The sequence below is a fragment of the Lepisosteus oculatus genome, chromosome 13 (genome assembly GCF_040954835.1).
Source record: "Lepisosteus oculatus isolate fLepOcu1 chromosome 13, fLepOcu1.hap2, whole genome shotgun sequence".
In the NCBI taxonomy this organism is placed as follows: Eukaryota; Metazoa; Chordata; class Actinopteri; order Semionotiformes; family Lepisosteidae; genus Lepisosteus; species Lepisosteus oculatus.
The window spans coordinates 16,088,446-16,113,567 of record NC_090708.1 but is presented as its reverse complement, the minus strand read 5'-3'; the positions used below and the strand labels follow the sequence as shown (position 1 = coordinate 16,113,567).

Here is a 25,122-nt window from a genome sequence, read left to right as displayed (position 1 = left end):
GCAAAGTTAATGCTTTTTGTACTTTAAATGCTGATCATGATGACTGATGAAGTTCAATATGTACAAAATCCAAGTAAACAAAAAACAATCTACTATGCACTTTACAGGAACCAAGACATATAGTCTCTGATTTCATTACATTAAGTTTAATAGCTGAACTTTAAGAATCATCTCTCAAAACAGCAATATGCAACTTCAGCCATACATCATTCAGTTGACATGGGGATTTGAATGCACTTGTTATTACATTATAACTCCAGTTTGAAATTCACTGATATGTTGCTACGTTTTACTATTAACTTTCGCTGCTCTCAATGTTTTTCATTTTACAAAACAGCCACTTCTCAATACTCCTAAAAAACAAGCCACTGGTGGCTAGCTGGTAACCACAGCTAACACACAAAAGCACAATCATCCCTTTCCCCCATACGACATCAGAATAAAATTCCTGTTAACTCAGAAATGCTAAACCTTTTCAAACAGTACAACCCTTTCCATTAAAAATAGATTAATTCTACAAGGTCTTTGTATGTTAACGGCCTTACAAATTTAGTTTTCCATATTGTTTCATTTTTAATTTTTAATAAAAAACAGTTTTGTTTGAAGAAATTCAAAACACTCAACAAAGACAAACCTAACTTGAGGATTACCGGGGTACAGAAGTCACTTTGTGATTTAAGCTCACAACATAACCAGGTGTACGACATAATGAAGTTTAAAGATGTTCTGTACCTAAAATGTCATAAATTCCCTTTGCCATAAAACAATCATTTGGGATGACATAAATAATGTTTTTCTATTAACTGTGAAGGGTCTGTAACTTATGAAATTGTCTGTCTGCAAAAGTGCAAGCTACAAACTGCAGTATTTCAAAGAGATCAGAAATCATCACAGACATCAATGAGCATCGTTAACTGTTGACTACATCAAGATACCCTGTATGTGACCCAATAAAAAGTAGCCAAAATAAAATTGCAACTATATGTTACTTTGCAACAAAGCCAGACAACTGATTAGCTGTGTCACTTTGAGAACAGAGCATTAAAAGGATAGACCTGTGTGTCCTCCATGCAACATGGAAGTAAGATGCTAAGGGATTTTGAGTCCAAATATAAGTTGCAAAACACACGTACACTAGGAAGGCACTGTAGCGCAGTGGTTAACATTGCTACCTCATAGCACTAGGGCCCCTGGCTTCAATTTCTGGGATGGTAGCTGCGTGGAGTTTGTATGTGTTCCCCAATGTTCCCATAAGTTTCCTCCCACAGACCAAAGACAATGTAGGTTAACGAGATCCTGGGGATAAAAGCTGGCCCTGGTGTGAGTGAGTGTTTGTGTCTGTGTGTGTGTCTTGTGATGGACTGGCGTCCCATCCAGGGTATATCCTGCCTTCCACCGTTTGCTTGCCAACATAGGCTCCGGCTGCCATATGACTCTGTATTGAATAAAGAGGTTAAAAATGGCTGGATGGATGTGTATGCTGACCCCCATGAACACTACTTTCAATCTTTGGTCTCAGAAACATTTGGTGATGACATGGCAGGGTAAAATTTTCACAGAGGGCTTCATAAAATTATCTCAATTAACACACTGATCTACTCATACTGTTCATGAAGCAGCACTATTGTTCCGAGGAACCAATATGGTATCCTTCTAATGATTAATGTACTTTTCGTTGGGGCTTCTGGTGCAAATTGCATAGCAATGAAGCCCATTCTCACCATGACTCATAAGTTCCTATCAGAAATAGTCAGGGTGGACAGTCTGTGATGCCGCCTATAGTCAACTGAGTTAGAGAGAGCTAAGTTTGCTCTATGAGTGGAGGCCCACCAACACCTCCAGAAGAACTTCCTCAACTGCCCTATGAGAATAATAAAGGAAGATCTCACAAGCAATAATAAGCTTCCTTGTTTAGAAGATTAACTTATAATAAGTCTAAGTTTAGCTAAACTGGATTGTTCTGCAGAGCTATGAAGTAGCTGTTTAACACTCTAACGGGGAATATTTTGATCTTGCAGATGTGGTTTTGTTCAGCCACTCAGTGTTTTTGATTATCATTCTTTTGAATGTTATAATTGATTTCATAATTTTCAAGATAGAAACTAAACAGTATATACAGTACCCAACCCCTTAAGAAGTATACATGCAAATTCTAAACTGATGAGACCACTCGGACAGTTAAACCAGTACATGGAACTAGTCTGACAACTTCAGAAATATCCCAGTATTACCAGTGTTCCTTAAAAGCACATGTAAGAGAAACTGATTTACAGTGCAATAACAGTAGATCAAACTGTAAATACAATGTGTGGGTCAGAGGCGTCTTTGTGGGGAGGGGGGGGATAAAAGCTCTGGAAAAAGAACATGTGTCATGAGTAAAAATACTGTTTTAATCCATGATATCCGAGGCAGGTCAGCATTACGAAATGCTTACATTAAAACCCAGAAAGATGATTACGCGAGATTCAACCACACGTAAAGAAAAAACATTGTTCGACTCCAGGCTATAATTCATTAAAAACGTTTTACTAATGTACAGAACTATAAATTTACACTGTAATAACCAGTGGTCTCAAAGAAAAAAATACTCTGAAAATACGACAATTATTAAGGCCCTACGTAGGCCGCCAGATCGTTCCTCGTCTTTTGTTTATGTTAGTAATATGTCCAGACGATCTCGGAGTTAAGTATATTTCTTTATAACTCTGGTTTTTGTTCATTCAAACCCATTCGCACCCACGTAAATGTTACTTGTCCAGACAACCTACACAAGAGTTTTTAATTTCTTTCTTTTCCTGGCCGAGGCCTTGCCGCTTACGAACAGCCTCGGTCTCGATTGAACAGATATGGCCAGGAAAGGGCTCTTAATCCAGATTCAGGATCTAGACTGAGCACGGCATCTTTGTATGTTGTGCAACGCTTTCACTGACGTTTACACAGCCCGAGTGAGCCCTAGATAAAGTGATGCATAGATTTAAATCATACAATTTAAAATACAAATCATGGTTGTAAAACAACAAATGAGATTAATAAAAGGTGAGCAGCCACCTAAAGCGTAATGGCCTTTATCTGTATACGTAGGTTTAAAAAGCTGTTGAGTGATCTTCCATACGCAAGGAATTAATTAAATCTGGGTCGTTTAAGAAGGAATTCTGTCGGTCCAGTTTAACTAGATCTACAACGTCCTCAGCTTTACTAAGAACGCGTCTCGTATCATATATCTTGATCATGTCTGCACCTCTATAAAGCTTTCTTGTCAGGACAGTTTGCTTGAACAGACGTATTTTCAGAGAGAAGAAGCTACGTAAACAAATGTTTTACACCCAGTGAGGTGACATTGTGTTGCAATGCAAAGTTTCATTTTTTTCTCGCGATCGCTATGACGGAGAAGTCGGCTGAATAGACCACACGAATTTTTAATTGTAAAAAAAGTGACACGTAAATATTTATAATTAACACATCGTAGTATGCGTTGTATTCACTCACTAGATCTCAAACATTCATTTTGCGCTTCTCTCGCACAAAGAGGAAAGGGCATGGCTGGCTTTTTTAAACAAAAAATGGCAATTTGTACAATTACAAAACGAAATGGCCTCTGAACCCCGTTTTCACTGCTTGCATCACAAGAAGAAAAAAACAGGAAAGCAGGAACAGGATTCGAGATGACAATTGGAATCCATATTTTTCGCGAAACTGTATCACCTCCCCACCTTTATATTTCAAGGTCCTCGCCTTCAAACGATCCCGTAAATACACTACACCAACGTTAGTGAAGGCTTGATAGACGATTGGTATTACCTATTTGTTCCAGTGTTGTAGTTGTTGTTACAGACAGTGCAGCAGCTCCACTCTCTCAGCTCTTACCTTCACATCAGCTGAGGGACCTGCAACTGCAGTATACCTCCGCTGAAGCGGCCCCCCTTCTTCCGCCAGGAACTACTTTAACTTAACAAGGAGAAAGGCAACTTTTATTCAACGTTTAAGGGCGTTTAACATTAAAAATGTAAGTATGAGAGTCCATCTTTGGCCTCTTTAATTAAAGATAACAGATCTATTATTCCTTTTAATCTGCGCTTAAAGTGTCTGAGAAATATCCCTCCGCAGGGTCATGACCCTGTAATATTAACAAACTGTTTATTTGCTTTCTGCGGTTTTTTTACACCTTGTCAGTGAGATCATTTACGTTTAATTAGATACCCCGTAAATGCATGCCTTTTCTATAAAAATCCAACAAATGTTTATTTTTTATTTTATTTGTTTTTTATTTTAGAATTCTAAAAAGAGTGGTCCGTTGTCCCTTTCGTTGCCGTGGTAACGACAAAGCGTCTAAACATGGCGTCATTGCTGGGAGAAACCGTGTTTGAAACGAGCGGCCAGGGTCCTGCACCTAACAAAGACTTTTACCAGTTGCTTGTAACAAAGACTGATGTAAGTAATATAAATGTGACTCGCAAAGAAAGTTATCGCACTGTAGTGTATTTTGTTGCTTATCTTGCACTTAACGTTTAAAAACAAAACATTGAGATGAGGAAGGTAAATAAACATCTGTACAGTTTGCTTCTATTGGGTTGTATGAATGTGTTTGTCTGTATATTTTATTAACTTAAACCTTATCTTTCAGATTCATGTAGTTAATTACTTTGAAAAGACGCTGTCAATTTGACCATTTCTACTAGTTTGGTTCCTATAGTAAAACCAGCTGGATCACAGAATCTTATCGAAGTTTGAAACATGTTTTGAAGGGTCCATGGAATTGGCTTCAACATCTTGACTGAGATGTGAAGACAGGCCACATCAGTGTAAAAATGGTGCTTTCTTTTTCATTCTTTAAATATACATCTTCTGTCCTGATTTATTGCTGAGCTGGATGTAACCCCTTGGGTTAACTGTTGATAGTTTTTAAGATTTGCAGCCTTGAATGAACCACCTGAACAATTTCCATTTTCATCCAACACTAACGACATTATATTCCTACTGTATATAGTATGTCTACATTTCACATCCACTTGAAACCAGGTGTATCTTAGTTTCCAAGCTGGAATGACTAGAAGCCTGTTTTTGTTTCTTCCACCAACAGTAGAATAGGCAAAATTGTAAATGTCTCTGACGTTTTAAACATTACCAACATCATTGCAGTTATTTCCATCAATCTTCACAAATGTGGTGAAGCACTGCAATGAACTACTGTTAGGGGATGTTTGCATGCAACAGATCAGTGCTATGCCTGAAAGCCAGTCTTTGCACTGGCTTCCTGTCAAATTCTGTGTGGACTTTAAAATCCTCATGCTCACCTATAAGGCTCTGCATGGCTTGGCACCTCAGTACCTGTCTGAACTATTATCGCCCTACTCCCCACCTTGCAACCTTCGCTCTTTTAATTCTTTTTTCCTATCTGTTCCCCAAGTCTGTCTACATTCTATGGGTGACAGGGCCTTCTCCTGTTATGCCCCCAAGCTCTGGAAAACTCTCTCCAAGGATATCAGAGAGTCACCTTCTCTAAACTCCTTCAAATCCAGACTCAAAACCCTCTTCTTTAGAAGAGCCTTTACTTAAGAGGTTCCATCCTATATACTACTATAGTATATATATATAAGTAAGTATCCTACTATACTTAGAACCACCATCCAAAGTCTCCTCTGTAAATCGTAATTGTGTTTTATCTTGTGTATTGTTTTTGTCATTCTGTAAAGCATTTATGTAAAATAAAGTTTAACATTATTGTCTCATGATACACCTTCACCTTCAAATGCAACTCCTCTATAAGCATTAGACCAATTGAACTTTGGTGGGTTTCTCAATAAACATGAGCTCATTCAATTGTGGTATTTCTATGCATTTTCAACAAATGAAGGGTGATGTGGACTAATCACTTTCCACATCAAAAGAACTTTTCTAACCTTAGTGGGGCTATAGCTGTGTGAAGGGAGTGATATTGGGGAAATGTGGTTATGTTGGCTGCCATGTTGGATTTTGTGAATTTTGGAAGCTTTTCAGAACTCTTCTTCTCATGAACAGTGAATGGAATAGCTGTGGAAATTTGTAGTTTAGCCCTCTCGAATACACTATTGATTCTATTTTAGACATCTGTTCTATTTTAAGATATCTATTCTATTTGAGACATCACATGATGTTCAACATGGGCCCAATGACCTCTTTCACCTCATCCTCTAGGATTTCTTATGCATTTCTGTTTTCATACAAAATTAACAGCACAAAGTGCACCCTGCTAAGTCTCTGCTAGATCATCTAAAGAAACACTTAAGAGAAAACCTTGCGCAGTGAACATAGAAGGATACAGACTCCTAAATTACTGCTTCTTTCATTGTCCCAGAGTGTCTTTTAGGTCCTTCAAAAAGTTCTCATTTACTGTCCATAGGGATGGACATCTAGTTTCTTCCACAAATATCTGTCTTCAGCATTGTTCACCAAGTTTAGTGTTTAATCTTCCCATTTTACAGCAGTTTTTTTTCCTCTACAACATAATTATTCAGCCAAGTTAATGCTTAGTTTTTTGGATTTTACATTTTTCCCTGAAATAGCCAGCACGTTTAAATTTAAGAATCATGTTTCCTCTGTATTTCAAATTTGAATGATTTTAGATTGATTCGTGCCATCAAAGACACCTTATTTGAGAGAATATTAATGAAATAAATGGTCTTTATTTTTAATACATTTTAATACATCTTTCTGCAGTGATATCCTCCAAAACAATGTGTTTTTGATATATGTTGTTATTTTATAAGAATATTGAATTGATATTTTTCATTTGCTATATAACTCAGTATCTTCTTTATTCTGGATTGATTGCTGACAGTTTCTGGAATTTGTGGGAGATTGTATCTGGGTAAAAATCTTAAATGTTCTTGATGTACAGTATGTTTTGTACAATATATATCAGTGTGTAGACATCTGCAATGTATTGTTCTCAAGCTTTTCATTATACTGGAAATTGCATATATAAATTCTATATAAAGGAAATTCTATCCCTTAATTGGCATGTTCGGAAATAAATATGCATGAGTTGAAATCAAGAATATTTAGTCTCAGTATAAATCTGTCATTAATTAGCAAAAGGGTCAATTGTGGTAAATGGTATATGGCTAGTGTCATGATTAAAGGGTTAAATCTCCAGAGAAGAGGCAGTAGACAGTCTTTGTTCATCTTAGAATCCCTTTTTACTATAATAACATGTGACAGCCGCTGAAATATAGGATGAAATGTGTCTATGGCAACCAGTACATGGGGAAATGCTAATGACAGGTCATAGTCCGCTTTGACAATATTGAATGAATATGAAATAAGATAAATGGAGAATATCTCTACTTTTTTTTGTATGTTTTACTTTTTACTGGGGGGGCACAATAATGCTTGCTTGAACAATTATTTACCTAAAAAAACTATATGTATTCACATTTTAAAGGAGAATCTCTGGCCTTAACAATGTGGTATAGAGTATTGGGTACTTACAGGTACTTTAGACTCCTCTGTGTGCATTTGTATCATTATGTCTGAGCTTGCATTTTATGTCTATCTTATTTTCTCTCAATTTGAGGTAATCTGGAGGTGGTGGAAAATCTCTCTCCGAAGTGAATTTCGGAATGCAAAACCAGGGGAACTTAAGGAATCCCACCAGTATTATTTAGATGACTCCAGTCTTCAGGGTAAGGATGTTTTATAAAATATCTGCTCAGATTATACTAAGTGCTCTTCTTATTTCTGTTATTACTTTATTGGATTCTGTGTAGTACATGTTTAGTCATTGTTTCTTCTTGTGTATAGCATGTGTACATGAACATTTCCACAGAAAGGTATTTTTGAATTTCCACTAGTGACGGACATCATATTGCATACTTAATTAATTGATCAAATTAGTTAGTCCATTGATTTGATATTTTCTTTGTTAATAACTGGGGTTCATTTTTTTTCTTACCTTGTGTGTATTGTGAGCAGTTTTGAAATTTGAATATATTTAACTTAATTTCTCAGTTCAGGTAGCCATGGTTTTTGGTAACAATATTCTGGAGTACACACGGAATCTGTGTCAGGGTCAGTTTGACTATCTGGATCGTCTTCCTGATCACTTGCTTCTACGTATTATTTCATTTCTGGACCTGGAAGATGTGGCTCAACTTTCTCAGACTTCATCAAAATTTAAAAGGGTAAGCCCTTGATAAACAGAAAGCTTTTCTGAACATATGAAAGGTTACAAATTTATCAATAAATCTGAATATATTTCCTGCACAGATAGATCTAGATTCCATTTTAAATAACACAATTGTATGTAAGACATCAGGAAGAAAAATATCACTTTTGAAAATAGATTTTCTTCTTTTGAATGTTGTCTATTAAATTGGCACTATTTAAAGCCCAATGAAGCTAAGCAGGTGTGAGCCTGGTAAGTACCTGGATGGGAGACCTCCTGGGAAAAACTGAGGTTGCTGCTGGAAGCTGTGTCAGAAGGACCAGCAGGGGGCGCTCACCCTGAGGTCCATGTGGATCCTAAGGCCCCGGTAAAGTGACGGGGACACTATACTGTCCTTCGGATGAGACCTAAAAATGAGGTCCTGACTCTCTGTGGTCATTAAAAATCCCAGGGCGTTTCTCGAAAGAGTAGGGGTGTAACCCCAGCATCCTGGCCAAATTTCCCATTAGCCCTTACCAATCATGGCCTCCTAATAATCCCCCTCTATGAATTGGCTTCATTAATCTGCTCTCCTCCCCACTGATAACTGATGTGTGGTGAGCGTTCTGGTGCACTATGGTTGCCGTCGCATCATCCAGGTGGATGCTGCACATTGGTGGTGGTGGAGGGGATCCCCATTACCTGTAAAGCGCTTTGAGTGGAGTGTCCAGAAAAGCGCTATATAAGTGTAAGGAATTATTATTATTAAAGTCCCTTGTAAAACTGTATTGGTGCTGTGCTGCATAGAAGTGATAATATCAGTAAATTTTCAGTAGAGGGAGCACTTGTCTTTAATTTGTAGTGAAAACAAAAACCTACTACGTAGGTTACATTTTGGAGACAACAGTATTTAAACTGTATTGTCAGCTGCATTAAACTGCTTTTTCCTGTACTTGAATTTGGTTGTTTTATTCTTGTATGCTTGTTAGTTCAGAACATTGCTTTACAATAGAGCAGATATTGTTATGTATCGAGAGATCTCTACAAAGGTAACGATTACTTTAAATTTAACAATTCTTTTAATTTTCTTTTCACATATTAAGTGCCAAAACAAGTAAGATTTAATTAATTGTTTGATTTCATTAATTATTTTTTGTAATACAATATTGTCTAGCACATCAGGGCATTGTGTTCTTTTCCATCCACTTTTTTCCACTCCTAGCTTTTCACAGAACATTAAAAAATTGAGGTTGATAAAATGCACTCTGAATTATATTACATATTTTGCCACCTTTCCACAATCTCTGTACATATGAGACAAAAGATGCATAAGTGTGATTTTAACCAAATTGTACAAAACATACGATTCTACTATTTAAGAAATATGAATGCGATTTTTACATTCCTGGTCACCGTGATTGGGCCAGGAATCTAAAATGACAACTAAGGCTCTCCTTAATATAGAAGATAATGTATCAGCTGGGATTTGTGACTTGAGAGCCAAGAAGGCATCAGCCTATCCAACTGTAACCCAGTAAATAGACATACGAAAATCTGCCAGTGCCCAGCGGAGGCTGGCTGTGTGCCAGGAACCTGAAAGGCACAAGATAGGTTGTCTCTCTGGGGCTGCCCTAAAACAAGGAGGCAGATGGGATTAAAGAACAATGACTAGGTCCCCATGGTAACCCCAAGTGAGACGAGTTGCAAATACTTTGGTAATGAGCCTTCCACAACCACACAACCATTTATGCTTAATGGCCATTTAAGTTTCTACTTTAAACTTCCCATAGATTGTAAACTGATGTGGTTTATTTAAGAATTGTCTCACATGACTGGTCAAATCCGAAAAGGTCTAGTCAGAGCACAACGGTATTTGTATACGTATATGTGTAGAAAGAATGTTGTGAGGAACAGTACATCAGGACAAGATTTAACATGGATTTTACTAGATTTATATACTGAGGCACAATGAAAATGTAAAAGCCTGGGTTTTATATCAATAGCTCAATAAACACTACCATCCATTCATCCATTATCAGGAAGCCTATTATTCTTTTTATGCACAGTCATAATGTTACTTACATTTTAACTATACAATTCTACAATAATGTATTTTTTGTTAATTATGTAGTATTTTTCCCTGGAATAACAAAGTACTGTCAGAAACCATGTGATTTCATAAAAATGTCAGAAGCTCTGTATTTACTGGGCAAGTTTAATTAAAAAAAATTAAAATGATTTGTGTGCTTTTGTGATATTAACAGATTAAAAACCTGTATAAATAGATGTTCAAAGAGACATGGTTTTAATTAATTCAAGAAGAGCAAAATATATGACCATGCACCGTTGAGTAATGAAGACTGCCTGGCTGCTGTTTGCATGATTGAAGGCAGTCTGTCTGCAAGACGTTGCACAGATAATGAGATGTTCTGCTTCAATAATCAGCAGTCTAATCCAGAGAAACCAGGAAACTCTGTAAGGGACAGAGGCCACTTCCTAGAAAGCAGAGGACAGTGCATCTATCTGATCCTTGAACAAAATTGGTTTCAGAATTGCAGTGACTTTTGCACAATAAAATCGAGGAAGAAATGCCCATCAACAGTATGGCCATAGTTTGAGGGTAATTGGATTGCTCAGCGACCCATTTTCTTGAGACAATGATTTTCCTGTAAGCCAATTCAAAACTACACAGTGTTTGGGGCATAATCACAAGATCTTGCAAAAAATCATTTTTTAGAATATCCACAAAATGAACTTGCAAGTGCCATCAACTGGGAATGACCACAATCACCCAGCCTTCGCCAGCTGATACAGCTGCACCAGACCAGTGGTGGAACATCTTAGAGCAGTCTATAAAGAGGCCTGGTCAAGTCTATTCATCCATAATGTATTGATGCCCAGGGAGATCATGTGTAAAATGTTTTAATCAGACAAAGCCTGGCTTAGGGAAGTTTCTTGTTCAGAATTTCTTTCATCTGTTTACAGTGGTGGTGGGAGGTGAATTGCACACACTGGTATTTGTTATATGTTATTATGAAATTTAACACAGTGTCCCGTCAACCAATATTAAATGCAAATCATGTTTAAGTATTATTCAGATGCAAATAATTACAAACCTGTTTTAATAGTCAGTTATTCTCCATGGGCTATTAAGTGGGTGTTTCTGATGTCATTTTTGTCTGCTTTTTGTGTACCTTTGTAGCTCTGTAACTCTGATGAACTTTGGGAGCAAATACTGGAGAGTTACTGTGATACAGTCACTCCTGAGATGAAAGCCTTGGCCAGAGAGGTGGGCTGGAAGCAGATTTTCTTCACCAATAAACTGCAGCTCCAGATGCAGATTAGACGACGAAGACAGAAGTCAGATCCTAACACATCAACTGAGTAAAGAACAATCTTGCATTGATTTGGATATCACACAAGCTTTATGAATTAAAATGTTACAAAAAGTAAATGTTACAGGAATGTTCGTATTATTACTACAGTACATTGACTTTCTTGCATTGTAAGTTTTCTTGTCTCTTAATTGAATTTTAGTTAATAAACTAAGTTTTCAGTACTGTATATATTCAACCTAGACAAACCTTCCAACTGTAGGGGCTTTTAACCTCTAATTTCAAAAAGTTTTTAGTGATTTACTAAGACTCTAGATGAATGAAACAACTGCCTAAAATCTAATAGTGTATGCCATTTAAATTCCATTATTTTCTGCAATCCAAATAAGGGCAATTTATATTTGTCTTACTGCATATGTTTAGAGGATTGAATGACAGTATTTGTTTTTTTACTGTGATTAGATGATGTTAGAACATTTTTCAGGTAAAGCAGTTGAAATGTTGTGTGCCATAATCCATGACACTGAAATATCTTTGTATATGATGAAATCAGTTTGTATTTTGTAGTAGATTGTGAGTTAATATTTTTTCTTTATTAAAATGTTGTATGTGTCACCATTCCTGAGTATCTTCTAAAAATATACTATTGGTGTATGAGTCTATAATCTTTTAATAATCTACACAATAATGCTAGTGTAAAATGTTTTCTGTAGGATTTTATTAAGAACTACTGCTGTCTCATAAAAATGAGAAGTATTAGTTCTTTATATTAAAATGTTATTAGATTTTAATTACAATGCATTTGCAAACATTGTTCAGCTAATTGTCAGGTCAATTCATCAAGGTGAGATCAGCTATTCACTGTCCCATCAGTTACAATCTGCAAAACCCACGTTTTATGATCTGCTTAACTTCTGGAGATGATTTTGAATTTGTTGATTTTCATAATTTCAGTCGTTACTGCTTTTCAGCCTCATTTTTTACTATTGGTGTTTCACAAAACACATACGTAAAACTGGATTCCAGATCCTCAGGAAACCTGCACACTCTACTTTTTGTTCCAGCCAGAGGTTCAGTTTTTTAATTGAACTAATTAGATTCTAAAGTGGACAAAGTTAAAGGTTTTTACCTAGTGGAATAGCGGAGAACTAAATTTCAACTTGGAAAATGTAATAGATAAAAGGAGACCTCTAATGTGTTTAAGACCTGAAAACAATAAACACATTAGTAACTCAACTAAGTGTTCAGTTGTGCAGCAGTTCAGCTGGAAGTCAAACTGGCACAAAGAAAACTTGAATTTGGAAGCCCTTACACAAGAATTAAGAATTTTGTCATGCTTATTTATTGTTTGTACAAATTTTTTATTTTTTGCATTTAAAATTTGTTGTTATGTACAGAGTCAGGGTAAAATAAAAATGGAAACTTTCTATATTTTTCATGACTGTAAAGGGGTACTGAGATTTTTTTAAGTAGCTCTTACTACAGCGGAAATGTGTTTTGGTAAGGGAAGGGATCTCAAACACTTGAGATTAATTCTTGTTCCTATGCAACAAATTAGTTTATTAATCTAAATATCTTCTCATGTTCACAAACATGTGACTAAATAAATATTTTTTTCCCTGAATTTGCCATTTCAAATGTGCATTGCATTCCAGGTACTTTAAACAGCTCTGGGCTTGAAGAGGAGTATTATAATTATCCAATTGATATAATTATTAAACCAACTGAGTAACTCAATGCAGGTAAATTGAAAACACTGAGTTTCTTTAGGAATTTGAGTCTGACACCCATGGTTATAAGATGGCAACCTTGAAATTGAAATGTATGTGGGTTGTTTTTTTTTTACAATCTGTGCTCTGTCCACAATCTCGTGGTTCAAAATTCTTCAGCACCTGTGAACTACACCAAACAGTCAAGTGTTATTAAGGAAGAAAACAACTGTCTTGTTATTGCTTTTGTATAAGGATACATCCATCATCAAAATAAAATGTTTATTCCTGGAATGGATCATAGCTATCCAGAGCCTTTCCTGGAAGCATAGGATACAAAGAGGAACTACATGCTGGATGGGATGTCCATTCATTGTAGGGCATACCCACTAGTTAAAGACATCAACCTAGCCAACATTTCTTCAGAACAAAAGACAAAATCAGAGCACCTGGAGCCAACCACAGTAAACATGAGAACATGCAAGCTCCAAACGGAAGGCACCCCAGTCCAGAACTGAGCCCAGGATCTAAAAGCTATCAGGCAGCTGTTCTAACACACTACCCCACCTCCCTACTAGTACAGACATTCTTCTGAAATATTTTTCACAATTCCCATTCCAATCCTATAATACAAAAACCCATGAAGTCCACAATAATAAATTAAAATGCCTAAATGTTGTACATGAGATTTCACGAATCGATCTAAAACATTTAAGCTCAAAAACAAAAATATACTGTACGTTGTATTACCTAACGTGGTTCACATCCATTGGATAAGTTACAGTAAAGTTCTTAAAGACCTACATAACGTGAGTAGCCTTTGACAAAGAAAACGCTTGATGAGTTTTGAGATTGCAATCTGAAAACAACTCTGTGACTAAAATTATTTGGTAAAATCCTGAAGATTTGTACGCATATGTCCCATATTAAATCTGGACAAAGGCAGGAGTCTCTGAAAAAGTTGAGGTTCAGAATCTAGCTCTTATGTCAGCGTTCAACGCTGAAAGACTAAATCCTGTTGCACTTCCCCAGCTCTCTGAAAAAATAACATTTGTAACTGGACCTAATGTCACATTTTAAAGGCACGTTTCATTTAATGTCTCTGTCCCCTTCTGCAATAGGAGCTGAGTTTATATTGTGTTGGCTGCAGGTAGATTTGTCTGTCTTTCAACACACAGTATAAATTTCACAGTTCAATTATATTATCCAATACGCTGACATTTTAAAGACATGCCCTGTGTTTATGTTAGGACATAAACATTCACACTTTGTAAAACTAAGCTTACATATAACATACATTACAATATAACTGTTCTTTCACATTTTGAATAAAGACATGAGGGTGTACTTCAGGGTTCAGTGAGAGAACTCATGATGAACATGAAGCTTTAGTGCCTTGTTTCCTTTCTTCAGCGGTGCTTGTTTTCTGCAGACAGGGTTTCAGCATCAGGAAGCTGATACCAACCATGTACAGAACGCCAGAGAGGTAGAAGGAATAATCATACGTCCCTGACACATCATAGATCCAGCCTGAGAAAAGAAGAAAATGTACAATATTAATTACAATTCAAGTTTCAATTCAAGCTTGATTTTTCCTAGTTGCACTCTGCCCCACTCACTCCTGTGTTACAAGTTCACAGCTACTGTACTTTCTTTCCATTCTGACCTGTACAAATTCTAAATATAATTTAAAAATTGAAAACTCTCATGTCTAAGAGTTGAACAGCTTAGCCTTCTGACTATTGATGGATTTTCCTTTCTAATGTGAAACAAGATTTGTTTTTATAGATATTTCTACAGTATTTCATTTAATTTGTTTTCAGATATTGCTGTATGTGCAAGTTAGCGTCTGAGTCATTTACAGTAAATACATCCTGCTCTCATTAAAATATGTCTTTGTGCCTTGACTTGATATATACAGTATATTTGTGAGTAAACTTTTGCATAGTGTTTAATAAGGACTTTTGGAAAGCAAGCTTATTTCTATAAACCTTCATTTTCAAACTATTTTTTGGAAAGTAGCTCCCTATAGCATTTGTCTCAGATGGTTGCAATGAGTTTAATGCATTGATTATGCAAAGTAGCTTAAGACAGGTGGTGGAAGGGGAAAGGATGGTTGTTATTCAGCAGTCATTCATTGCAGTCCAATCTAAAACCTTGCAAATGAAAAAATAATTTTATTTTAAAATAATAAAAAAAATTAATTATTAATACTGTATAGATTATTAAAGCATTCCCAGATTCCATCAGAAGATTTTGGGAAATCTGACCCTTGTGTGAGTGTGTGTGTGCCCTGCGATGGACTGGCGCCCTGTCCAGGGTGTACCCTATTAGCCATGGTTTAACTGCTATATCCAGTTCATTGTCACAGGGGGGCTGGAGCCCATCTCAGCAGGCGCTAGGCAGGGTACACAAGGCAGAGACACAGACACAAACAGCTGGAGCACCCTGAGGAAAACCACATAAACACAGGGAGAACGTCTAAACTCCACACAGATAGCACCACAGGCCAGGCATTGAACACAGGCCCCCACCACTGCAAGGAAGCAATGCTAACCACTGGGCCAATCTGCCGCCCCCTGCACTTGTTCAATTCACATTCAATTCCGACAAAACGGGCAATGAATACAAAGGGACAGCGCACTTCACACTCTGGCGTTTGGTGTTAATCTGCCTGGCTGAGGAAAACTGGACCTGGCTGTAGGTTAAGAGCTGTTTAACCCCTGTTCAACAACTCCATAAATGAAAACATCCATGTAGCCATTGTGTGCTTGTTATTAGACTACCATTATTATGCTTCTGTCTCCTTTGTAGTGGTTCCAGGAAATATTTGCAAGTTTATTTCACACCTATACAGTACTGTATATACTGGATCCACTCTCTACAGATCTTCAAACCCCTGGGAGCATGAAAACACAAGAGAGACATCATTACCTGCAACTGGTGGTCCCAACAAAGCAGAGATGCCGTTTGCACAGATTATAACACCATAGGCGTTTGCAAGATTATTCAGCCCAACTAAATCCTCGGTCACAACCGGCATCACAGAAAAATAGCCACTCGAGAACCCCATCATGGCACACACTATTGCCAAGCCAGCAAATGTGTGCATGAGAGGCAGCACAAATACGCACACGCACATTGCCAGATTCGCAACGAAAAACACGTTCCAAGCACTGACGTAGGGAAGGTCACTAACCAAACCCAGGAAAATTTTCCCAAAAATATGAAGAATTGCTATAATGGAGGTCAAGGGGATCTTGTTGTTTTCCTCATCAAAGCCATATAGCTTGACAATCTCTGGCAGGTGTATGAAAGGAATGACAAAGCTGCAGTATGCAAACATCGCCCATAAGACGAAGCAGATGAACACCTTATTGGAGAAAAGGGATCCATCCCCAATGTAACTGGAATGCCACTTCCAGAATCCCATTTTCATACTGTTGGTCATCTGGCTTAGTGTCTTCACCATGCGAAGGGGATATTTTTCTTTAAAAATGATCTCCACTGGGCCTCTGTCTTTGTTTTCTGGTTCCTGCTGCTGGACGCCGGCGTCTTCTGGGGACAGACTCTTCAATTCCCCCTCTCGGCTGGTGCCTTGATCCTCTGACCAGTCGAGTCTCATGGAGCAGCCGCCTGGCTCGTGTTGCATACCCCTTTGCCGCTGGCCCTGCGGCTCCAGAGGATCGGGGGCCTTCCGTTGCCCGCTGCCTGACGGAGGAGGCCTCATGAGGGCTCCACAGACACAGAGGTTGAGGTTGACCGCCCCGTGGATCAGCATGGCATTCCTCCAGCCGTACTCCGTGCAGAGGTGCTTCAAAAGTAGGGTCATGATGAAGGTGCCGAACCCTGTCCCTGTGGTGCTCAATCCTTGCGCAAGGGCCCGCCTCCTCTGAAAGTAACGCCCCACCATGACCACCGCAGGCAGGTAAGCCATCCCACTGCCTACACCTGACAGGAACAAAACAGAGAAAGATGACATTATGTGAGGGGTGTTGATTACTGCTGAGCCACCCTTGGAGCATATAGGAGGTTCAGACAAGATGGAGATTCTTGCCTGGACTACGTTACCCAGAATGCTGTGGGTTATGAGCCGCTGCCCTCAGTCACATGACTGATTGGTCCAAGGCAATTGGTCGGTGAATCTCTGTCTTGTCTGTACCTCCTATATGCTCCTATACACAGCCAGTCTCACTTCAAATCCAAATCCTTTTAACAGATAACATTGATCTTTTTCACCTGGTTTTGCCAATGTGCTGATCTTCGTTTGAGACACGGTGATTTCCTCTTAGCCTATTAAGTAACAAATTTTATACACATTTTTTCTCTAACCAATAACATGAGTACTAATATTCACCCACCCCCATTTGAAATTAGAAATCACATATTTTAAATTTTGTTACAAAATCTCCATTGTGATGTTTCTGGAATTCACTAATTTCCAGTAATCCAGTTTTTTTCCATCTTCAAGTTGAAACAATAAACCATGCAAAAACTTGGGAGTTTCACCCATTTCAGGATTTATCCAAGATTTTTATTTTTCTGTGCTGGGTTTCTAAATGTCTTCGATGAGAAAAGGCTAACTGAACCCAAGCTGAACTTCATGCAGTGCTAGCAGTGAGAAAGAATCATGTTTTGTGAAAGACAGTTAAGTTAACCCATAATAAATAATAATTTGATGGACTAAGAAAAAGACAAAGGCTATCGCAGTGTGTGTGTGATGGCAGACCAGTAGGAAAGTATTTAAAAAGGTAGCAATTTAGAAGACTCACCCGCTGTCAGGCCAAAGGATATAAAAAGAAAGTAAATGTTTGAGGCATATGCGCTGAGCATCCAGCCCAAAGCTGTCACAACTCCTCCTATTATTGTTGTCTTTCGGCAGCCACACGTGCTAACAAAAAGTCCGATAACCGGTCCTGTGGCAAAACATTAAACTTGGTTAACCGGAGAAATGAAATAGTGCATAGATTTCAGTTCACTGTATTTGACCAATAGTTGTTCATTTCACAGAACTGGTATAATATTTGTATTTATGTAGAATGTGGAAGAGGTATGGAAGTTAAAATTATGTCCTTTATGAAATTATGTCCTTTTCTAAGGTCTGATTTCAAATAAATCTGTTCTTATAGTGTGTTATTTTTTAAAACTATTGAAATGAACTGCTATGACAGACAAAATGGACTGTAATAATACTTGGATTCAGGGAATACAAGAGAAATTACAGTCCTGAATGTAGCGTAGAGTTAAAATAGATAAAATAGAAGACGCCATATTTATTTCTGCTTTAGAAAACATATCCGAAACATTGCAATGGGGACTTTGGGATTCCTCATTGTTTATGCTATTTAAAAAAAAATGTTGAATGAAAATGAAGCTCACAAGCAGGGGCTCTAGCAGACTAGGACAAGGTCAATGAATGAGTTCTGTGTTGACAGCTGTGGCTTTGAGATGACAGCAAAGAAACAGTGAAAGCCCAGAGTCTGCTATGGTTATTTCCATGAGCACTGATATCTACTGGACCCTATTCTGACCAATTACATCTCATTAGCTCCTTAAATCCAACTGTTGCTACAGTATATGGTATACTGTACCATCCAGGTTGGAAAAAAAATCCTTGGAGGGTGCTTTTCCAAAATGTATTTATTTCTAAAATACTTGAATTTGCATACAGAATGATTTCACTTTCGCACTGGCACTGCACGTGAAATGCTAGTAACAACAACATTGCAAACTTTTGCATTTGAGAGTTTGATGGAAGTGTGCACTCTCTTCTGCTTCCTTTTCATTTTTTCCTCCATTTTGTCAAAGACTTCCTGATCTGAATTAATCACTGATGCTTTTCTTTTGGTAATTTTTTTGTAATAGACTGTTTAAGGTCAATTTTGTATTTATGTGAATTTGTGCATGTGTCTTTCTTACAGGTTGTTTCGAGGAAAACGTGTGTTTTCAGACTAGGTCTTTGTGAATACCTGCTATTTTTCACCTTAAAAATGTTGGCAGGGTTGATACTAATCTAAAGTATCCATTATATAATATCCTTAATATAATACATTATTATCATACAATACATTAAGAATTCTACATGCATTGGAAATGCATCATTGCTTACTATGATACATCATTTAACAGCAGTTAATAGATGGGCTTTGACCCTGTACCCATTGATGGTAGACCTTTTTCTACAAAACATTACATAAACTCTAAATCAAAAGGCTAGTAATTCTACCTTTCAGTCACTTATAAGAAATAAATACAGTTGTATACTATAGAATTAACTTGATTAGACACCTTTGCTTTAAGACACAATATGTTTCAAATTTGAACATCTACTACTGCATTCTTGCTGTCAGTGCTCTGCACTGAAATAAGAGCTGAAAGAGAAAATAACAAGTTATTTTGCAATGCCAGATTATGTACTACCAAGTAATTAGAAAAAGAACCTACAGTACTCCCAAAAAGACTTTTGCCTGTGGCTAAACAAATAAGTGAGGCTACATTTCAACTTAACAATGAAAGACAACCTGAAATTATTCTGGAATTGTCTGGTATAAAGTACTGTAACACAATGGGGGTTCAGGCAGGCGCCCTTGCAGCATTAGGTCGTCCCCCCACCGTCGGGGGCTCGAACCCAGGACTCCCGCATCACTCAACAGGAACCCAGCCTGCTGTGATCATTATAAGCTACTTCACATACAGTACTATACATGTTGTTACAGCATGACCTGGAAGCTAAGAAAATAAGTCAATATTTTGGAAATGGTTAAAAAAATGGTCACTTTTCAGATACATAGCACAAAATAAAATAAAAAAACAGTAAGAAACAATCACAGATTTTCATGTTTTTGTCTTAGAATTTGTATATCCGTGGGTGCGTGTATTTTAGGTGCAGGAGTTCTGAAGCAGTCTGATAGACCATCTTCTCTCTGCTTGTGTAACATTAAGGTGACACACATTTTCTTACTCTCACAAATGAACTCTCAGGTTTGCTATTATCTTCTTTCCAAAAACTGTAAAATGTAAAATGAATGAATTGTGATGAGTATTTTTTAGAACAAATGCAATTAGCTTGAATTGTTTTTTTTTATCTTAAGTTTCACCACATCATTGCTGAAAGATGAGAAAACTACTCCAGATTGCAGTGTTACTACCTCCAGTAGTTCACTATCTACTGAATTGTATGTAGTGTTAAGAATTCTGTTTATGTTCAGTGAAGTGAATGATCATATATATATAGATATAACCTGTTGGCCATAAGCGTTACAGTACCATTCAGTAATATTTGCTACACTTTGCAATGCTAATAGCAGAAGAATTAAGAAAGGCGAGATACGTACCCACGATCAGAGTTATCCCAATGGTTAGAGACCCCACCCAAGCTGTGAGCCCCCTGCTCTCCTTAAACTCTTCCAGCCATTCCACATAGAGAATTCCCAGAGCCATGTGGGAGCCCATGATGAGCACATGGGACACAAAGGAAGCCAGAACAATCATCCATCCCCAGCCTCCATCAATATCTGGGTGAGATTTCAGTCCAGACTCCTGTTCAGTTGCGTCCTCTGTTTTAGAGTCAATCTCTCCTTCATTAGTCTCCATTTCACAAGGTAAAGCTTGTGGAACAAACCTACACAACAGCACACATTCATAAAACACATTGTTACTACACATGCACTATTTGTTCTTCTACACTTCTGCAGCAAAGCTACTTGGTTAATCCATATAAAGCAGGGACACAAATGTTTTTGTGATGTTTTTCAATAACAAAACACAAATGCAACCAAGTAATGCTAGTTTCACATGTTGTAAATGGCTCATACTGTATACTAGCATCATTGTTTAAATGCTAAAAAAAAGTCCTATTGAGAAATGCCTGATCCACTTCCTGATCTGTTTACAGAAACCTGTGATGTCATTATTTCTACATAGCCAATAAGAAGTAGGAATTAGTTTGAGATACTGTAATAAATACAATTGAATTTTTGTCCTTTGCTTTCCTGCTATCATTATGGAGGTTAATAGAGTAAAACTGCACATTTCACAGTTGTTCCATGGTCTTTCCCTGCTTATAATATTATTTTTTTACTTTGCTATTCTTATCTCCCCCATTTGTATCATCCTGTGACCTAAGCATTTTACCTCCGTTTTACCTTCATTTTACCATGATTTCACTGAGCTGTTTTCTAATGGTCAGGTTTGAGAAGAAAAGAGACAATTGAAGGATGACAGTGAAGCTCACAAGATGATGTGCAAGCAAGGACAAATGTGCTATTATCTTCTAGTGTTATAGCCTGAGAAGCTCTTGCAAATATACTTTAAATAGATCACTATCCTTCATTTCTGTGGATGCACTATGCACTATCTTCCAAGACAAATAGTGGATACAGCAAGTCCCCGATTAAAGGGTGAATATTTAGAATTAGTATTTATTTATAAATACAGTATATAAATGAATATATTCATATTTAGTATGATTTTTTGATGAAGAAGCATCATTTTATCCAGAAAGAGAAAGTGTGCCATCAAAATACTTAATCTGAGTGGATTCAAATGTGATTTTTAAGTGGATTTATGTATTTTCAACTTTTTGTCAACCAAAGACTATGTGTCTCAAAGGCACTTAAAAACAACTCCTTATGAAGCCAGCCCGAGCTCACGTTTCTAAAGTTCTCTGCATCCCAGGAGACAATCTGGCCTCGCCTTTCTCTTTGTCTTTTGTTTGTCTTTCCTAACCCTGCCACCAACGCACCACTACTCGCTTTCACTCCGCAGGATGGCTGGACATCTCGCACCGTCCCCTGCACTGGTGTGTCAGCGTCATCGGAGACTGAAGGGGACAGAGGGGCTCAAAGCCAGGAATCGTTCCTGTAGCATACTTCCCCTCCCCTTTTAAGCCAGTAATTGGGTTGTGCTCACATTTGAAAACAGAAAATGCTCATTTCATCTTCGTTGTGGTCTGGTGTACAGCACCTCCCTGTCAATGAGTTGCTGGTCTTCTGCAGTTATTGATGTTTTAACTACTTGATAAAAGAAATGCTGGACTTTCATAATCTGTTTGCTGCACCTGAGCCACCAGTGAAATGCAAGCAATGGTAAAATAATTCATTAGAGAGGCATCAGCAGGCTGATACAAGTCTTGAGAGAGTAATATTATCTCAGTGGCTGCTATACAACAGGGGTTTGGGGAGATAAGGCGGAGATCAACTTGAGGTCATAAAATCTGTGGTCCAACAAATTGTTGTGCTTTTCGAGTTACGGCAATGTGGTAAAACATGAGTTAACATTTCCATGGGAGTTGCGGTTATGGAGTTAAATGTAAAACTCCACAGCCCGTTTAGTGTTAGGATTTAACTGCACAGTCCATCACCTTGTGGTGATTTTCAACCCTGCCTGTCCTGGCAAAATTTCAACTGTATCTTTTGAGGTGGAAGAAGAAGATGCAACACCACAGGTACTTACTGTAAAAGGCCAAACTTTGCACCTGTCTGTTTTAGTACATGACTCACACCACTGATGCACAGGGGAAACAATTGTTTAATCAATTCAGAATCATGTGCTCTGTATCAGTGTTTCTCTACCTTCTCTACAATTTCCCTTCGGGATAAATAAAGTCTTATCTATCTACCTTTCTTGTTCTATGGATCAGCTCCCTCAGTTGAAGACTTCATCCATCGTAACTGTGCCTCTCTGGCTGCTGTCTGTAACAGCAGGTCACAGCAGGGAGAGGTATTTTGGAATGGTGCTTGAGAAACATACTGTAGCTCTGTATGACTGTACTTCATAGCTCTTTTATACAAGCTTTCGAAAGCACTTTTAAAACTTCCTCACATCGGTAATTACACATAAGTGCAATTCTGCTGTTACGTACTGTCAAATACTCTAGAGTTTAGAAATATTGTATACATTTCCTTAAAGTGATAAATTGTAGTTCTGTATATTTTGTATTTAGATTGATAAGTAAATGAAGACATTCACAAGTTTAATTGATATGTAATATAATACATAATTTATACTATAGTTTTTCTTATACCAGCAATTTATTAAGTCATCAATTGTGTGTGTAAAAACACAAACGATATTAATTCTATGAGATAGCATATTATAATGATGATAATAATATTGAATTGTCCATCCATTTTCAATCAGCTTGTCGTGGTGGGGGTCGCATTATCTGTTATGCTTTAATAATGCGGTTACATTGCAACATATCAACATAGTTTTTTAGGCAGTCTAGATCACAGGCATCCTGAGAAACCATGTATTTTAATTACAATAAAACTATTCATTAGATCCCCGTTCTTCAAACTGAAACAGGTACGGGGGGAAAATAGGCACCCCTCGACTTTCGAGGAGGCTCTGCTGAAGACGCCAAGTGAACCTAGATTACCTTTGCAAAATGCCACATCTAGTCCTTCGCTGCAGGTCTGCTCTGATTAAGGAATGTTTTTTCTACATACATTTTCAAAAAGGTGTAACGTGATTGGAATCCAGTTCCCGGTGAAATCTATAACTATATAATACATCATAGCGTCTTCTTGAATTTGCATACTCCTATGTCTCAGTCAGCAGCATCTTACCTCGCTCGTCTTCAAAGCGTCGCCCTTGCAATGTTTAGATGCGTAAACTTTGGATTTCCAGATTTCCTCCTGGTATTTGGACTGTTTTGTCACACGACCATTTCCTATTTTTTCCCGTAATTTTCTGGTATCTTTAGCTTGACGGCAGAAATATTTTCCCCAAAGCTTTTGCGTTGCAACCGTGTTTCTCGTTGTTACTATGCATTTTCTGATGCTTCGTTCCCATTCATTGCCGTACCGGCTATGTCTGGTTTGGGTGAGGACATTGCAGTTGTATCGCACACAGCAAGCTGTAGCTCGTGTGGTTGGATGGATTCTTACTTGTCTACAATAGCACTACGCCAGTTCGACAAGTGAAAACCTCATTTTCCGTTGTCTTAACGAAAAAAGTAAAATTGCTTGTTAGAGATAGTGTATTCCGCGCCACCTTAATAATGATTTACTGTATGCATGACACGATGCAAGGTTATGTTATGTTGCAATAGCAGGCAGATGTAATTGTAGAATTAAAATGCATGGCATTTGCCAAAATATGGTATCATCACCATTGTCATAAAGTGGAGTTTTACTGTAAATAAGTCAACACTTAAAATATTGAATTGTCATTAATTTAATGGAATATGACTATCTTTAATAATAATAACAATAAAATTACTACTAATAAAAATATGTGATTTTAGTCTATTCAAGATCAGCCAGGATATACTGTAGGAGACCAAGAGTTACAACACCACGCCTGGGTTATTGGAACAGGAATGTCTATTTGCTACAGTACATGACTCCACTTGTAGCAACTGAGGGCAGCGTGGCTGCATGGCGCTATATTGACCTAGACCTAGGCCTTGCTGAAAGCTCATCTTGATATGACAACATTCACGCAGGACCACTTGTCCAAATGGTTCTCATGAAATGTCAACTTACAGTGACTGTCAGACTTGAGCGCCACTGAACATTTGACAGAGGAGCTGGGACAACGCGTGGCATCTAGTGACCAGACACATGCTTGTGCAGGCTCTGTGAGCTGAATGGGATTAAATCCAACAAGACCGCTTCTGCAAGTGTTGCAGATGTGCGGCAGCTGATCCCTTTAATGGTGGCCACGCATGTCACTAGCCCCTGACTTTCATAGCAGCACCTCTTTTCATCTGCCCTGTGGATGACAAAGCATGATGCATTTATCTTGTGCCACGTTCATTCAACGTGCAAGAGCACCTACAGTACTAGATAAAAATGGTAATTTCCCTGATAATACATTTTGTGAAGATGAACATGATGCAGAACTGATGTGTCTTTTGAAGATCAGAATATTTGGGGGGGGCATCGGTAAATTTGTGGTAAGCGCTGGCCCTTCACAGCTGTCGAGTTCTGAGTTCCATTATGAACTG

General features: G+C 37.8%; 3 protein-coding genes across 10 annotated transcripts in view; 1 reads left to right on the top strand and 2 right to left on the bottom strand.

Annotated features, from left to right (window-relative positions):
* The window catches only part of trip12 (thyroid hormone receptor interactor 12), a 40,358-nt gene extending 36,451 nt beyond the window's left edge, over window positions 1-3,907 (bottom strand). For all 7 annotated transcript variants that reach the window (XM_015361194.2, XM_015361196.2, XM_015361195.2 and 4 more), the window contains exon 1: window positions 3,799-3,907. The gene's annotated coding sequence lies outside the window, so the exon portion shown is untranslated. The remainder of the gene's footprint in view (window positions 1-3,798) is intronic.
* A 389-nt stretch (window positions 3,908-4,296) lies between these two features.
* fbxo36a (F-box protein 36a) lies at window positions 4,297-12,077 on the top strand. Its single transcript, XM_006637824.3, has 4 exons — window positions 4,297-4,428; window positions 7,553-7,661; window positions 7,987-8,159; window positions 11,325-12,077. Exons 1-4 carry the CDS (start codon window positions 4,333-4,335, stop codon window positions 11,508-11,510), a joined length of 564 nt encoding a protein of 187 aa, XP_006637887.1. The 5' UTR covers window positions 4,297-4,332; the 3' UTR covers window positions 11,511-12,077.
* Window positions 12,078-12,153: 76 nt separating this feature from the next.
* Window positions 12,154-24,231, bottom strand: LOC102699163 (monocarboxylate transporter 14). 2 transcript variants are annotated; one of them, XM_015361202.2, is made up of 6 exons: window positions 23,738-24,231; window positions 22,786-22,858; window positions 20,501-20,787; window positions 17,939-18,082; window positions 16,101-17,117; window positions 12,154-14,696 (listed from the first exon to the last, which is right to left on the bottom strand). In XM_015361202.2, the coding sequence occupies exons 3-6, from the start codon at window positions 20,757-20,759 to the stop codon at window positions 14,536-14,538; spliced, it is 1,581 nt and encodes a 526-aa protein (XP_015216688.1). In that variant the 5' UTR covers window positions 20,760-20,787; window positions 22,786-22,858; window positions 23,738-24,231; the 3' UTR covers window positions 12,154-14,535. The 2 variants fall into 2 exon arrangements, with proteins under 2 accessions (XP_015216688.1, XP_015216687.1); XM_015361201.2 differs by lacking the exon at window positions 22,786-22,858 and having other exon boundaries at window positions 23,738-24,230.
* Between the last annotated feature and the right edge of the window lie 891 nt (window positions 24,232-25,122).

Excerpts from the sequence above, each read along its gene's own strand:
- fbxo36a (XM_006637824.3), top strand. The coding sequence starts at position 4,333 with ATGGCGTCATTGCTGGGAGAAACCGTGTTTGAAACGAGCGGCCAGGGT. Across the intron at positions 7,662-7,986 it reads AGATGACTCCAGTCTTCAGG|TTCAGGTAGCCATGGTTTTT; the intron begins GTAAGGATGTTT and ends TTAATTTCTCAG. Across the intron at positions 8,160-11,324 it reads CTTCATCAAAATTTAAAAGG|CTCTGTAACTCTGATGAACT; the intron begins GTAAGCCCTTGA and ends GTACCTTTGTAG.
- LOC102699163 (XM_015361202.2), bottom strand. The coding sequence starts at position 20,759 with ATGGAGACTAATGAAGGAGAGATTGACTCTAAAACAGAGGACGCAACT. Across the intron at positions 18,083-20,500 it reads TGGGATAACTCTGATCGTGG|GACCGGTTATCGGACTTTTT; the intron begins GTACGTATCTCG and ends GTTTTGCCACAG. Across the intron at positions 14,697-16,100 it reads GTTGGGACCACCAGTTGCAG|GCTGGATCTATGATGTGTCA; the intron begins GTAATGATGTCT and ends TTCTTTTCTCAG.